Source organism: Mustela lutreola, chromosome 14 (assembly GCF_030435805.1).
Source record: "Mustela lutreola isolate mMusLut2 chromosome 14, mMusLut2.pri, whole genome shotgun sequence".
In the NCBI taxonomy this organism is placed as follows: Eukaryota; Metazoa; Chordata; class Mammalia; order Carnivora; family Mustelidae; genus Mustela; species Mustela lutreola.
The window spans coordinates 2905001-2920789 of NC_081303.1; the positions used below are offsets into that span (position 1 = coordinate 2905001).

General features: G+C 47.3%; 1 protein-coding gene across 2 annotated transcripts in view; it reads left to right on the forward strand.

Annotated features, from left to right (window-relative positions):
• PRRX1 (paired related homeobox 1) overlaps window positions 1-15414 on the forward strand; it is a 73601-nt gene extending 58187 nt beyond the window's left edge. The window contains exons 3-5 of one of the 2 annotated variants that reach the window (XM_059146783.1): window positions 2246-2427; window positions 6164-6235; window positions 12116-12252. In XM_059146783.1, the coding sequence (XP_059002766.1) occupies window positions 2246-2427; window positions 6164-6218 (237 nt within the window). In that variant the 3' untranslated portion in view covers window positions 6219-6235; window positions 12116-12252. Of the gene's footprint in view, window positions 1-2245; window positions 2428-6163; window positions 6236-12115 lie in introns of both variants that reach the window. The other variant, XM_059146782.1, reaches the window with a different exon arrangement.
• The last annotated feature ends 375 nt before the right edge of the window (window positions 15415-15789 follow it).

Consider the following 15789-nt stretch of genomic DNA (forward strand, 5'->3'; position numbering starts at 1 on the left):
GTTCTGATCCCTCTGGGGGCTGTGGGCATTTGGGATGTGAGCGGACAGAACTCTCCCTCCGCCACGTCCTTCCTCCTCCGGGAGTCCCCTTTCCGCAGTCCGCACCGCTCCCTTCCGACCTTGGCCTTTACAGCATCCGTCACAGCACGACGCGTCATGTTGAGTCGTATGTGGGCCAACTTCCCCACGAGTCTGTGAGTCCTCTCGGATGGAAGCCGTATCTTACCACTTTTGCAAAAATTCCTCCCCCCTTTCTTTTTCCTCTTCTTTTTCTCCCCCTCGAACATCTATCAAGCACCTATTATGCTCTTGGAAATGTTTCACTTTGTGGGGATGAGTAAGACACTGGCCTGCTCCTCCAGGGCGTGGTCGGTGGGAGACCGAGACCGTAGATGGGCCTGCCACCCTGTTCGGATGCGTGAGATGATTCCTCCGCTCAAGGAATACACGAGAATTCGTGCTGGACCAGAGGAAGGGACGATCGAATCTGCCCTGGGAAAAGGGGTAAAAATACACTTAAAAGAAGCACCCATTCTGTGCCACTCTCACGACAGCCCTGTGCGTATTAGTGTCCCTGGGCGGTGCAGAGGCGCTGAGGATAGCATTTTAAAGCAGCGGGGCCGGCATTTTGATCCAACTCCATCAGACTTTAGTCATGTTCTTTCCACTACGATTCTTCACAAGAAGGGGATATTAAAGTCAAATCTTGAAAAGCAAGTTGTTGGATGCCTGGACGGAGAGGGGGACTGTCACAGGCAGAGGGAGCCTTTGGTTGACTATTCAGAAGCGGGAACAACTGAACACACCTGGTAGTCCCAAGCCCGAGGCGGGAGCTGGAACACGGAGGGTCCATGCGAGAGGCCCACGAGATGCAGGATGTGGCTGGGTTGGTGGACCAAGAGCTCATTCCCGAGCAGACTCTGTTCTATGGTAAGAAGTTTCGGTTCTGTTCGGTGAGCAATGGAGAGCTGTGGATGACAGCCGATTCCATTTACATTTAAGACGATCAAGGTAACAGTAGTGCCAAGGACATATCAGCAAGAAAAGAGTGGGATGCGTGCGGACCCAGAAAGCAAGCGCGAGTCACCTTCTCTGACTTCTGCCCGGCCCTTGCACCCACACGACCCACGGGGCACTAGCCGTGTGGTGTTTTACACCAGCATTGCTCCCAGGAGTTGCGTGCTATCCCACTCCACACCACGGGATGGCTTTTTCCCAGGCCTCGTCCTGCATTTCCCGTTAATTGTACCTAAAAGATTTGTTTTGCAGTTTGTCAAAGGTACGTGCCGGTCTTTTTTACTTGAATGGGAGCTGCTATGAGCAGAAAATAAGCCTCATCTCCCTACTCCCGGCAATTAGCACAGGCTCTGGAACACGGCAGGGACCTCCAAAAGCTTTCTCAAATGAGTGAACGCCTGCATACGAATCCGTGGCTCTCTGGACGACTGGAGTCGTCACGAGCCAGATGTCCTCGAGCCCAGGAACGCAGCCGCTTCCGATCCCAGTGAACGCCAACAAATTACTTACTCTCGTCGAACCTGTTTCCTCGACTCTGAAATAGAAAAAGTAAAACCCAGTGTATGGAATGAGCAGGATCAGTAGAAGCAATGAATGCAGTACGCTTCTGGAAGTTTCTAGCCCTGACAGCTCTGGATAAATGAGAGGTGTGCTGCGAGCGGGGACGGGTCCTCTCGCTGTAACTTCCTGCACTCTGCCCTGGTGCTCTTCACAAGGCCCCAGTAAACCACTTGCTTCGTAGATTCTTGCCGCAGGCACCAGTGGATCTGGACACGGAGAACTTTCTTTAAATGTCCAATAAGCATTTCAAAAGCATATGATATTTTCACATTTTGGAGAATTCTGAAAAAGACTTCTAAAAAAGCCAGTGTCCATGGTCTAGCGAGGTTTTTCTCTTTTCCTTGATTACAAAGCAACAAGGGTTATAGACCACATTTTGCTGCCTCGTGGGTTGGTCTTGGATCTCCTCTTTGGGGGGTGGTGATGGAGGCCCCGCAGGGGCCTGTCGTGATCGTCTCTGATAGGAGGGCGGTGAGCTCACGCGGCCGCCAGGGAAGGACTGTGGCATCTTTGTATCGCTCTGGGAAGAGGGCTGTACCTGACCGGTCTCTTCCCTGGGGAGGCGTTAGAGGGTAACCTTGGCCAGGACGTTGGCGTGATTCGCGTAACCTCCTCTTCTTTGTTTCCCTCTCCCCGCTGTGCTCTGCTCCTCCCCACACTCTGCCAGGTGTGGTTTCAGAACCGAAGAGCCAAATTCCGCAGGAACGAGAGAGCCATGCTGGCCAACAAAAACGCTTCCCTCCTCAAATCCTACTCAGGGGACGTGACTGCTGTGGAGCAGCCCATCGTGCCTCGTCCTGCTCCACGACCCACCGACTATCTCTCCTGGGGGACGGCCTCTCCGTACAGGTGAATGGTGGGCCCGCCCCCCCTTGCTCCACTTCCACACGTTTCTCAGCGGTCGGTCACGCTCAGCTGCTGGTGCGGCCGGCTGACATTTCTTACTGGGTTACCCTCTTCAGAGACATTCAACTTGCTGACACCCCCAGATTTTCACGGGAGATTACTAGTTGCCCCAGGAGCAGGGTTTGGGGCAGAAGAGAGAGGGACGGGCCATCAGCAATCTCCTCTTGGACTCAGGAACTCTTGCAAAGGTTTCAAAGATGGGGAAGAATCTAAAAGAAAAGATCATTAAGCTTTGCCCAGAGTCCCTCTTGCGACCATTCAGGAACAAAACTTGACGCCACTTCCAAATTTAAGATAGATGGGTTTCATTACACTGAAGGAGAAATTTAACTCGTAAGGCTCCAAGTGTAGGCTCAAAGGTGAACGTTATGGTAAAACTGATTTGGAATTAAAAGACAAGAAGAAGATGAAAAGGAAGGGAGGGAGGAGCGAGAGAGACACAGAGAGACAGAGCCAGAGAGGGAGGAAGGGCCACCCCCAGCCGTTCTGACCACGCTCATGGCCAAGGTCCCTGGTCAGCGGGTGGGGATGGTTTATGATCCAAAATACCTTCCTGTTCTACTGCGAATTCTCACTTCTCTGGAGTGCTTTGGGGGCCAGTTTGTCCGTGTGGGGTTTTTAAAAGATAAAAACAATGTGTGATTCACACTAAACTTTTATATTAAAAAGGTGAAAATTTTTCAAGAAGTAAGTAACAGAGTACTATTTCAATTTCTTGGAAAGACTTTTAACCTCCATTTATTATGCTGTTCCCATAACACAGATTAATTTAGCCCAAGGGAAGTTGAACCTAAGCATTGTTACTGTTCTTAAGTGCCTTTCTTTGAACCTAACCCTGAGTACTCTTAGACCCAGGGTCAAGGCTGCATGTTCTCTCTGGCCAGCTGCAGTGGAGAAGTGTTCACAAATTCATTTATGTTTTTATTTGCCTTTTTATTGTGAAGGTTAATCAACGCTTTAAAGAGCGGCCTTAAACTAATTATAGGAGATGATCCCCCAGCTGAAGTTCAGCTCCTAACGTGAAAAGCCATATCCGTGAAATGTAAATACTTTTCAGAATCGGTTTTAATCAAAGCGAAGGCCTCACCTCATTGTTCTTCCTGTTCCACACCGATTCCTTAAAAGAAATGCCACAGTTGTGTTTGGATTTTTTTTAATCCCCCATGGTGCAATTAGCCTGAATTATGTTGGTTTTAGCACTTAGAGACCCCATACCTGGGAAACTGGAAATTTCTCCAGCTCTCAGATATAGTAAGCCTTGCTGATTTCAAACGATCAGTCCTATCTCTATGTCCGATTTAAAATTTAGACTCTTTTCCCATTGGAAAACTTACTAAAACCACATCTTGAAGACCATTGTGAAATCACGTATCTTTTAATATTTTAAAGAAGTAGAAGACCGCTTTGTTTGTCTGATCATTATTGATAGCTCACAGACTCATTCAGTGGCTTGGGAATGGATGTGGTTCAACATTAACGTTTTAAGGTCTCTGGTTTGAATTTGGTCCTGACCAGGAAGTCCTGCTCCTTTCCCTACCTGGGTCCCAGTTAGGAACGTTTCACACCGGCTCTCAGCCATCCAGATGGCTGCCGTGTAGTCCTTGGCAGCCTGAGAGAGAGTCTGAGGGCACCACACTGCGGGGGTGAGGCTGAGCGCCTCCCCGAGTTAGTGCTGGACCAGACTACCCGCCCCTACGTGGGGGTCACGCCCCAGCGCCCGCGTCACACACGTGTGGTACATGGGCGTCATGCTGCAATCACCAACATGCAATTGGTGTGTGCCTTTTTGGGAAATGTTCTATTTTATTTTAAAAGATTTATGTAGAAATACTAGATACATTTTTTAAGAAGCATTCATAATGCCACCATCTTGATATAACTCGTTTATTTTTGCAATTAAGAGTTCAGTATTTTATATAGTGTAGCCTTAGTGTACATATCTTGTATTCTGCTGTTTTCATTTAAAAATCATAGAAGCTAGTGCTTTTGACTCATTTCATGGTATACTTTTATATAGTTGTTTCTCTTAGATACAGAGTTTGTAAAAAAAATAATTAAAAATCGCATAGGATCTGATTGTTCATATTCTGTATGAAGAATAAATTAATCTCCAGATAGAAGTAGAAGAATGATGGTTTAAAACACTAATTTAATCAATATCAATGTTTTTGACCCAATGTTGACTGAAGTGTTTATATTTTGGTTAATTTCTAAAAGTGGCAAGGCTATTCTGTTACTCGGGAGATTTTTCTGCTCTGCTTAGGACCAAAATACATTATGGTTTCACAATTTGAAGCTTGGTAGGAAATGTGTCTTGTTTAGGAAACATAAAACAGAAACAAGTGTTGAAAAGCAAAGGAAATGAGAGACCTTTTGTGTTATAAAAAAAATTAACTGGCTATTTCTGTTGGTACATTGATGTCAAGTTAGTTATCTCACATGTGACATTCATTAAAAGGCATTTCTTTTGGTTAATCCTTGGAATGCTCCTGTGTGCTAGCTCCATCCTTGCTCTGGTTCCAAAGAAGAAACTGAACACTTGCCCAAGTGTAAGCCTTCAGCCAGCAGAGTAAGACCCGGTGCCCGTGGTGCCTGTGTCTGTCTGTCCAGCATATTAGGCCACGTCACCATGTTCTCATTCAGATTCAGGCTTCCATTACACTGAATGCAGTAAAAAGAGTAAGGCCGGGAAACTGTAAACATGTCCTTTGATTCAGTGTCTGTCTCAGATCAGGGCTGCATGCGTGCAACTGAGGGCCGCCTTCTGGGGTGTGTGAGCATCCCCTGAAGGGCTGATGTGGCTTGGTCATGCGACCAGGCAAGAGTGAGCGGTTCTGCCAGAAAGGATGGCTCACTGGCTTCCACCGCTCTCCCCTGGAAGAGGAGGGGAGGGAACCAAGACTCAAAGCAATCGTTTGCATGTGGTCAGAATCATGGGATGGGAGAGAGCCAACACATTTTTTTCTGGGTGTCTTTTATATCCAGCATGGTGGCCGTATAATTTATCGTCCAAGCTGGGGCGCTTCGGAAAGCGAAAGGGGAGTGCTATTAATAATGACACCAGAGAAACAGGCGTCGCCGGGGACATATGGTTCCCCCTATTTATAGCACGACATGGCCCCGTCCGTTCCCTCGAGCACGTCACGGGTGATGACGTCAGGCAGGCAACTGAACCACCAGGAGGAGCAAAGCGTCCTCCGACACAGACGCTGCTGTGCCGGCAGGTGTCTGCTGCATCTACCCATCGCCCGTGGGGGGGGAAGCCGGGTTTTGGCACACGCGCCCACTGCTTAGGTCAGAACTGGGCAAGGGAGGGCGCACACGGCACCGGAGGTAGTAAGTCCAACAGATCGCGTGGGGGCTTCAACTCCTGGGGAGCAGTGACCAACCAAATCCGAGCCTTTGACCTGTTATTCCAGATGAGGTAGTCGAGCAGCTTCTCCCCAGAGACATCCTTTCCTATGGGAGCTGGAGAATGGCCTGGCTCATCAGTGCCACTTCCCGAGGGAGGACTGGGCTTCCCAGAAAACTAGTCACAGGCGAGAGAGCGGCCCGCTGGCCCTGCCCACGGCTCCCCTCCCTGTCCTGCTCCTCTCCCCGTTTGATCGTGGTCATGGTGCCGCCCGGCATCCACCGAACGCATCCGGCTCATCTCTCCCTTTCACGCTTTCGAAAATAGATCCTCGTCCCTCCCAAGATGTTGTCTGCACGAGGGGCTTCATAACGGATTCTAGCGGAAGACACTGAAAAGGTAACTTGTCACAGGGGGACGGGGGTGGCTGCTGGGGGTAGGGTTTACGTGGGAACCAAGTGTGTTCGAGAAAGCGGGTCTTGGCAGTTTTTAGCGACGCCACCAGGGAAGTCCTCAAGTGGGGATACGATGGGGAAGCAGAGCCGCGGGCGTATGTGTCCTTGGAGTTAAGGGGAGTCGCACAGCCGAGAGCAGGGCTCCTCCGAGATTACTGAGCACGGGAGTCTCCTGGGGTCGGGCTGCAGTGCAGACGCGTTCTGTACGTCTGGCTCAGGACTCGGCTGCGTCTCTAACCCGCTCTCCCGTGGTACTGAGGCTACGACCCCAGGAGCAGGGGACTCTAGGATATGGGGCAGGGGTCAGAAGAACCGTGTTCTTGTCCTGGCTCCGGCCACTCCGCAGGCCGTCAGCCGGGTTGTCAGGCTCTCATGCAGCCTTAGGGCCGAGCGAGTGGCGTCTGCCTTCTCCACACCTCCCAGGGCGTCCGAGTGCCGGTCGCCGACGTGCATGTGAAAGAAGCGACACGAAAGTCCTCGAGACGAGAGAGAGATGCAGGCCCCGTGTGTAAAATGTTCCTAGGAGGGGAAGTTAGATACGGCAGAAGGATCGTGAGCGAACAGTGCACGCCAAGGCTAATGCAGAAGATCAGCTTCTGAATTTCAGAAATGCTTATTTAATCACAAAGGATCACCTCCAGAAGGATTTATGGGGTCTCTCTTTAAAGGTAAACGTCCACAGGAGAGCGGGTATGGCGTGGGCTTAGGTAGAGCGGGTATACCTGGTTCTCGCACTGCAAAAGCCGCAGCTGGAGCCTGGCCTCCGACCGCCAGCATCACCGCGCCGCAGCGGCCTCGCGCCCACCGCCTTTAGAAAAACCCCAATAAGCTGGTGAAACCTCAGGGTCTCAGGATGACACCCAGACTGCTCGGGCCGACAGATTTGTCTTTGGGGGGGAATTTTCAACAGCTTGTCATCATCTGTCCGAGAGGGCCAAAGAGAAAACGAAGTTGCGTTGAAAACAGAGGCAGGCGCTATTTTCCCCCAAGTGTTTGGTGGATCTGTGGGGCATTTCGAAAAGCAGAGGGGCAGGTGCCTGTAAGTCTCCTGGTTTAGAATCATACCATATATAGAATTCTCCATGCTTCCTTGGTGTTTGGCAGCGATCTGAACACGCTCCTCCTCCCGACAACCTTCCGGGGTAGGTTGAAATGATCAAAAATGATCTGTCCCCAGTGCAAGTGGAGCCGACCCCCGCCGCAGTTAGCATTCTGCCGTCTGTGGCTGATCTCCATCTGTTAAGAATCTCCAAACAAGGAGATGGAAAGATTTCAAGCTTGCTTAAATGTGTCAGCTCCGTCCACGTCCCGGCGCAGAGCTGCTGGATCAACAGATGGGACCCAAGCATTTCTGTTCCATCTCCGCTTCCGCAGTGCACTTCACTTGGCAGAGCAGTTTCTCGGTCACAGACACAAAGAACCGACATTCTTCAAAACTCAAGAGAAAAGATGCTTTCGCCAAACCCTATTAACCCAGTTCCTGTGCTCAGCTCATATCCATGTCCTGTTAGAGAGGCAGGTGGCTCTTAGAAGGCAGGACCAGCGGGCCGGACCTGTCGGTGCCGCTAAGCTCTTGACATTACCACGTGCGTCATCGATAGGGATCACTTAGTCTGTGTCTCACTTTCTGATCCCGGCAAGTGTCCTCTTGTGTAGGAACGAGTGCTCGCTTCACATTTTGAATGGTCCTATAAAATTGGTCGAAAATACCTAATTAACCCTCTTTGGTTTCGTCTTGGGAGAAAACGTTTCAAGATCCTCTCTCTCTGCCTAACATAGACCTTTGTAAGTTTTGGTGGCCTGGGAAACAGGTGGTCACAACAGTCTTTCGCACTGGCGGCCAGCCAAGGCACTCACGTCTGTTGTCACTTTGGGAAGTGGGTCCTCTCCAACTTACTTTTCATGCTTTCTTTAAAGCATGACTAAGCGGCTCTAGAGTACCCACTCATTAATTCTGTCTTCTCTGACCTGTCACACGTCTCGCTTGTCACTGGTGTGTCAACGGACTGCCCGCTCCTTGCCTCCATGGCTCTTTCAGTGCAAGTCGAGGAACTAGAACCATGTCGAACTACCGGACGGAGCACAGACTTGTAATTCTTTAGTGCAGGCGCTATTCCAAACCCTGGTTAGTCGTCTATGAAGTAAGACGGGCTCTGTTCTTGTGTCCTACTTCTTAGAGCTGTGCAATGTGCTAGACTAAGTTGGATCCATTTTTGAAAATTTATAATTTCCTAAACATTTACCAAGGGCAAATGTTATCATTTGTTGTGCTCCTAGGAAACTGCAAAACTCATTCATTGAGAGCAGCTGCTGTTCTAATCTTCATGCCCCACTAACTTGAGGGCTACCTACAAAGCATCGCACAGGGTCATGAATGCAGTGATACCCTTACAACAGCACCACAGTACAATCGGACAAGGGTACTTTCTCGACTCTAGAAACTCAGGCTTCCATTTAGGGGAAAGTGTCCCGGTGAAAATCCAATTTCCTGTGCAATATATAACTAATTTGCATTGATTTGGTTTTGAGATGGAAAATGGATTATTTTCTGGACACATTTGAGAGGGAAATCTCAGTATTTCCAAAAGATGTGTTACCATATGAAGTCTTCAGACTAGAATATCAGATGAAATTAGTCAACTACAAAGCAGCTCTATAAAAATTGTCTGTAAAATAGATAATATTGAAGTCAAAGCTATAGTAGACGTTTTTAGAAAACAGCGATGATGTCTTCTGTAAACAAAAACAAACCCCAAGGGTTCCAGTCCCCTTTGTCTACTATGGAAAATGGACTCGATCTCTGACCATCAAAAAAGGAGAAAACCGGGATGCCTGGGTAGCTCAGTGGGTTAAACCTCTGCCTTCGGCTCAGGTCATGGTCTCAGGGTCCTGGGATCGAGCCCTGCATTGGGCTCTCTGCTCAGTGGGGAGCCTGCTTTCCCCTCTTTCTCTGCCTGCCTCTCTGCTTACTTGTGGTCTCTCTCTGTGTGTCAAATAAATAAATAAAAATCTTTTTTAAAAAAAGGAGAAAATCTCTATGAAATAGGACTTTGCTTGCCTAGAGCCTCAAAGGAAAATAGAATCTCAAGAGAATTAGGTCAAGTACTTGAAAGAGTGATACTCCACGACCATTCACAATTTACCATCAGAGAATTTTTTCTTTATGCTCTCTCATAAAATTTTAGCCTTCTGTTTCCAGGAGCCGTTCAATTTTATTCTGTTTAACCAATAACATAGATAATGTGCCATTTCAGTTCCTCTCTTATGCATTTTAAATGGTACTATGGACCATCTTCAGGATTTAATTCTCTAACTAAAACCTGGCTAAGAAAGGTGCTGGGTTCATTTCATGATCTGTAACTTAGAAGCATTTCCCAAACCCAGTGGTCTCTTATCCTAACAAATGACATCTTTGATTTCCTTGAAACCTTGGGTTTCAGTATATACTAGCAATTTTTTGAATGTAGGATTTATGGGTTTGTATACATTTCTGGTAGTGCCTTGAATGGAAGCAAGTAATTCATACAGAAATTAAATGAGAGTACTATATGGGTTTCAAAAATAAATGAAAATTTTTGGTGTATCACTAAACAAAACAAAACAAAACAAAGAAACAAAAAAACGTATCCTATTTTAACAGGGTTTCTGATCATTTACCTCACTCCTAATTGAAACCTGTCTTAACTGGGGACTCTTTTTCTGCTCTGTTGGTAGACAGTAGGAAAGTGATAGTCTGTTGTTAGATCTGTACTAATCTAATATTTGTTCATTTTTTAAAGATATTTTTGATGGATCAAGAATGTGTAGTCATTGGCCCTGGCTTTTGTCCCATCCCTTTGATCGTGCTCATTCTGTCAAGAGAGCAAATGTAATAGGAAGGACTACTTCCTAATGATAAAAGAATATTGGTGAATTTTTAAAAAAGATTTTATTTATTTTTTTTGAGAGAAAGTGTGAGTGAGAAAGAGAGAGCTCAAGCGGGGGGAGGGGCAGAGGGAGAGGGAGAAGCCGCGCTGAGCAGGGAACCTGACGTGGGGCTCCATCCGAGGACCCCGGGGTCATGACCTGAGCTGAAGGCAGCGGCTTTAACCCACGGAGCCCTGCAGGTGCCCCTGGTAAGACAGTTTTGAGAACCCATTACTCCCAGCAGGAGGCCGAGGAGACCACAGACACTGAGCAGGAGTCATTTTCTCACAGGAGATCTCTCAGCTCTGTATTCGTCACACACTTTCTTGAGCGTCGACACGTGCCAGCTACGAGGTTAGCTCCACCCGAGGATACAGTGGTGGACGGGGTCAGATGTGGGGTCGGATCTGTGCGCTTACAGTGAGGCACTGACGTAAGTGCGGAAAGGGAACTTACTGGGTGCCCTCGGAGAACCCAGCTGTGCACAGACGGTTGAGGGCTTCTCCCCGGATATGGGTAAGAGTGAAGCAGGTGAAAATGAGATGGAAGAACGTAGAATTCTCTTGGAACAGTACGGAGTCTCCCTTTTTCTGCCTTAAGACACACACACACACACCAGCGCTTATAAGAATTTTAAATTAAGGATGTGTGTTTCTGGAGAGACCTAGTGATCTGGGACTAATTATACTTCATTAACTGAATTTTCCTGGGCTAACTGCTAGTAAGTGAGCTGAAACAGGCTATTGTGAGTCTTGACCGTAAGTCTCAATGTATGGTCTCCCGAACAGGGACGCACGGCACAGGCGGTCTATTTGGAGAGCAGCTTTACTTGTCTCTGTCTCTGGTCTGTCACTTGATCCCCAGAACCACCAACTCCCGTGTGGCTGGTCGATCGCCCCGGAGTGCAGTCAGCAGTGGAGCTCCCGGAGTCCCATTTATAGTCTAGCTCATTCCAGGCCTCTGTTGAAAGGGATTTTGCTAATGTTAGAAACAACTAGAAACATTTTCATTTAACTAGAACGAGTTCCCTTTTAACTGTTTAGTAGACAGTAAAGAATAATTTGCTTCCAAGTCTGAGAGACCCTTACTTTTTCCTTTAAAAGAAATTCATGGATTCCATTCACAGAAAACCACCAAGTGCCCATTTCTGTCCAGCTGCTTTTCTGGGTCTCAATTACCATCTCTGACCATGAAAAACAACTTCAGGTTTCTCTCAGGAATAAGGACAAAGAGAGAAAGTTACCTCTGAGGCCAGGAATCCTGAACCTGGACAGGGCCTTTGCTCGTTCATGTAGGGGATTTAAACAGTTCCCAAATAACTAACCTAAAGGCATCCTGAGCTACTCAAGTCCTCTTGGGAAGAAGCTACAAAGTCAAGGCCGGTCGGACAGGAAGCTGCGGCAGCACCTGGTGCTCCGGGCCGCGGGGTCAGGGACGGGGGCTCTGCTGCTCCAGCAGCTCCCGGCGCGGCCCCGCCGACGGCCCGCAGTGTGGTGGGCGCGGGGTGACGAGGCCACGGTGCCCGCCCCCCCCCCCCCCCAGACGCCGCGTGTGTCGCTCCCGGCTCCAGGGGCTGTGACGGACGCAGAGAGGCCACCGGCCGGGAGACGTCCCGCTTTTCCGCAGAAGCAGCTTTCTCCTCTCGGCCCAGAAGTCCGCTATGCCTCACTGTGTCCCACACGGCAGGTCCCTCTGCCCGCCCTGTCCCCGCTCTCCCCTGCCCTTCCGGACGCTGCCAGCCTTGCCCGCGTGCCCTAGACCCATGCAGATCCGGGGCTGATAGAGACCTCAGAGGTCACCCGTGCAGCCCGCCGCCGCGCCCGCCCCGTGCCGAGACTCGTGTCTTCCCGGGGCGCCGACTGCGGCTTCGTGAAACTAACGCCTGTTGTTCTCCCTGCTCTCTCCTTTGCCCCTACAGCGCCATGGCTACTTACTCTGCCACATGTGCCAACACTAGCCCTGCACAGGGCATCCACATGGCCAACAGCATTGCCAACCTGAGACTGAAGGCCAAGGAATATAGTTTACAGAGGAACCAGGTGCCAACAGTCAACTGAGGAGAAAAAAACCATTAAACAGGCCTACGAAGAAATCAAACACCATAAGACACCTTTCCTGCTCTGTCATTTCTTCATCTGTTGGGGAAAAAATAAATAAAACAAACAAACAAACAAAAAACCTGAACTCAAACATTGGGACCATGGCAGAGAAAAGCCGGAGAGGAGCAAAATGAAAATTAGTTCACCAGTGTTTCTCCACCCTCCGGGGTACCGCCACCACCACGTGCTTCTGCGTGTGTTGATTTTGTTTTTCCTTCTCCTCGTGTGCTTTGCTTTAATATACTCCAAGCTTCTTCAGTTAGGTTCAGCCCACCCACCCCCATGGCCGTATGAGTTTCAAAACAAAACAAAAAAACTAGAGCAGCCAAAGAAACCACATATACATTCAGAGTCATTGTCTAGCATCTCCTCATGACCTGTTTGAACCACAGTGCCTTGACCCTATCTTTCTTCCCAGTTCTCTGTATAAAAGCTCTAGGAGCTTCTGAGAAGCCAAAGTCTCTCTGAAAAATCTGTGCCAGACACGATTTCCTGTCTTGTGGTCTCCATCTCTGTCGGTCATGGTAAGGTCTTCCCATCAGCTACTGTTCAGAAAGCAATTATGTACAACATCTGGTCACTGGCTTGTGTCTGGCTAATTCTGAGCTCTAAGCTGTAGATCGAAGCTCTCCTTATCAGCTAGAGATTTAAGCTCTAAGCTATAGATGATGATATCGCCATCACCACCACCCCTGACCCCCATCCAGGCAATCAGCCATCGTAAGTCAAAGGTATTTGTTGTTTTTGAATGGTTGTCATGGGCTTGACATTCGAGAGAGGGAGAGAGATTTCTTTAGGAAAACAAAGACTGAGTTGTGAAAGGCATGGCCTACATCTCTTCAGTGCCTTAAGGATAGTCAGATGCACACTTATATATATACTGTATATATTTATATATTTTATGTATATATATCTAAAATATTCTTGCAAGCTTGAGTTTGCAGTTTCTCGAACACTACCAAAAGCACATCTCACACCATCACCACTGTCCTTGATCTCTACAGTGATGTTTTGGGGGATCTCACTTCCTTTCTTTCTTGACACAAAGTTCTCATCAAGGCCACAGAGCACTTCACAGGGCATCTGTTTCAGAACAGGTCGCATTTTCACATTTGAGCTTTGAATAAATTAGAGCCTATTCGAGGCTGTAAAAATGTTCTTGAGTTTGAAGACCGCTCTGGTGGAACAGGAGTATATCCTGACACGTCATGGGGATCACATTTAGAGGAGGGAAAGCCATGTTGCCATCTGCCCCTTCTCCACTCAGCAGGAATCTGAAAGACACATGTTTGAATGGAATCCTTAATGTCTTGTCTAAATTCCAAAACTTTAAGAGGCGACTGTGGGCTATTCTTTTACTAATATTTTGAAATAAAGTTTAGTGCCTAGGGCTGCGAGCCAGGACTGACCTGTCTTTGTTTCTTTCTTTTTGTCTCCAGCTGTGCTTTTGTAACTTGTCGGGTGGACAAGACCAAACCACAGCACCATGCTGTGCCTCAGTTTACCTTTTTGTACAATGGGTTCAGCAATACTTACCTACCTCACAGGGGTGTTGTGAGGCTCTATTCATTTGCTCCTTCATTCTTTCCTGTGTTCTCTGCTTGTGCAGCACTTGGTAGCCATGGGAGGAAAAGGACTACAAAAGTATACAATGTTAATGGAAGGATAAGGTACCTGGAAGCCTTGTTTTCTAGCAAGGAAGTGCTACCTTGCTGTAAATACTGACAGCCTTGTATTTGGAAATGAGAAATAGGTTTATATTTACAGACCTCTCAAAAATCACATCACTTGACCAAAGAATAAGATACACAGAACAGACATATTTTTGACCTATTTTTATCCTGACCAGGTTGGTTCTAATACCTTTAGTTATCAGCAATTAAAAAGCTTTAGATTGGTTTTGGCCAAATACGCCAACTCTGAGTGACTGGCATGGACTGCTGAGTTTAAGATGCACTTTCAGCACACGCTTGTTCCCCCCTCGGCCTAGCAAGTTGAACCAATGGTGGAACTTTTTCACCAATCGGAAAATGTAATTTTAAATGCTGAATCTATACTTCTTTTAGTAACAAGAAGAAAGCCCATCTTGTGCATTTTGCTTCCATCCACTGATTCCCTCTTCCTCTAGCATATTATTAAAATATTTCTTACTGATCTTTTATGTGGGCTGGCTGAACACCACATATTACTTGCTTCCTAAGGATTCCCTCGACTAATTCTTTGGTCCCACTAGCTGCTGCGGATTATCAAGATTCAAAGGAACAGTGTAAACTAACAGATGAAAACATTCTTTGTGAATTGAGTGAAATCCAAGAAATTGGTGAACATCTGGAGTTTGGACTCTGGGCTACAGTGCAGGGAACAGAACTCATACAAGACAAGGTGTTGCTAGGAAAGGGGAATTTTTGAAGAGGGAGGAAAGGAATAGGTCATGTGAAACAAAGTCATTTGAAGCTTTCATCCTGACATCCGTTTTCAGTAGTGAACAGAAAAGCCTGAACCCAAAACCCAAACGCTATGTGAAACTGGGCAGTTTTGCCACCAGTGCCTGGGAAGCGATGTCTGGGAAATCAGAGAGTAGCCAGTGCTGGTCATCCATAGGAATTTTCATTGCTAGTGACTCAACACCACAAACATTTATTATCTAAGCACCTGATCAAGAAGTATACACATGAGACAAGCACTCAGTATTGTTCATTTATTATTGATTTTTTTTTAAGTATTAGTTCGATATATGATTTAGAGGAGTGGCCTTTTGGCTTCCAAGCCAGGTCTCCACTGAGGGCCTCAGGCCAACAACGTTCCAAGGCGTCCTCCCTGCTCCTCACCATCGTTCAACTCAGATACAGATGAAAACGGGCAAACTGTCTGTCTGTGTCCCCAGTCCCTTCCCAAACTAGATGCTGATCTGTAGGACACTTGGCAGGTTAAGTCAAACCAGAAGAGGTGACTGAATAAAAAAGGGAATGACACTTAGGGTATAAAGATCTCCTAATAAATGTAATATGTAAATTATATCTTGCTTTATGATGTAAAATATACATTGTTTGCGCTAGAATAGAAATGATTCCTTTTCAATAAAAAGAAGAAGGATGCTACTATGCGGTCTTTTGTTACATACATTTGAGTCTACTGATTCTTTTCTCTTAGAACTTCAAAAATCAGTCTGCTAGGACCTAAGGGTGCCTGCCGGGAGAGTGAAGGCAGAAGGGATTTGTGGACAGAACTTTCATTGGAGCGTGGTAGTATTTCTTAAAAATGCAAACTGTCTATTCCTCAAAAGCAAAGACAATGGTGGGAGGGAGAGGGGATATTTATTGGCATAATGCGTAAAGGAACACTTTTATGAGAATTTAGTTAATTTTCACCCATTTCTTTAGAATCCATAATACCAGCTCTATATGACAAAACAGACAAAATAGCGCACACGTTTATTTTAGAATAGAGAAGTAACAGAGTAAAATGTAAGCACCTACTGTGTGTAGCACTGGGT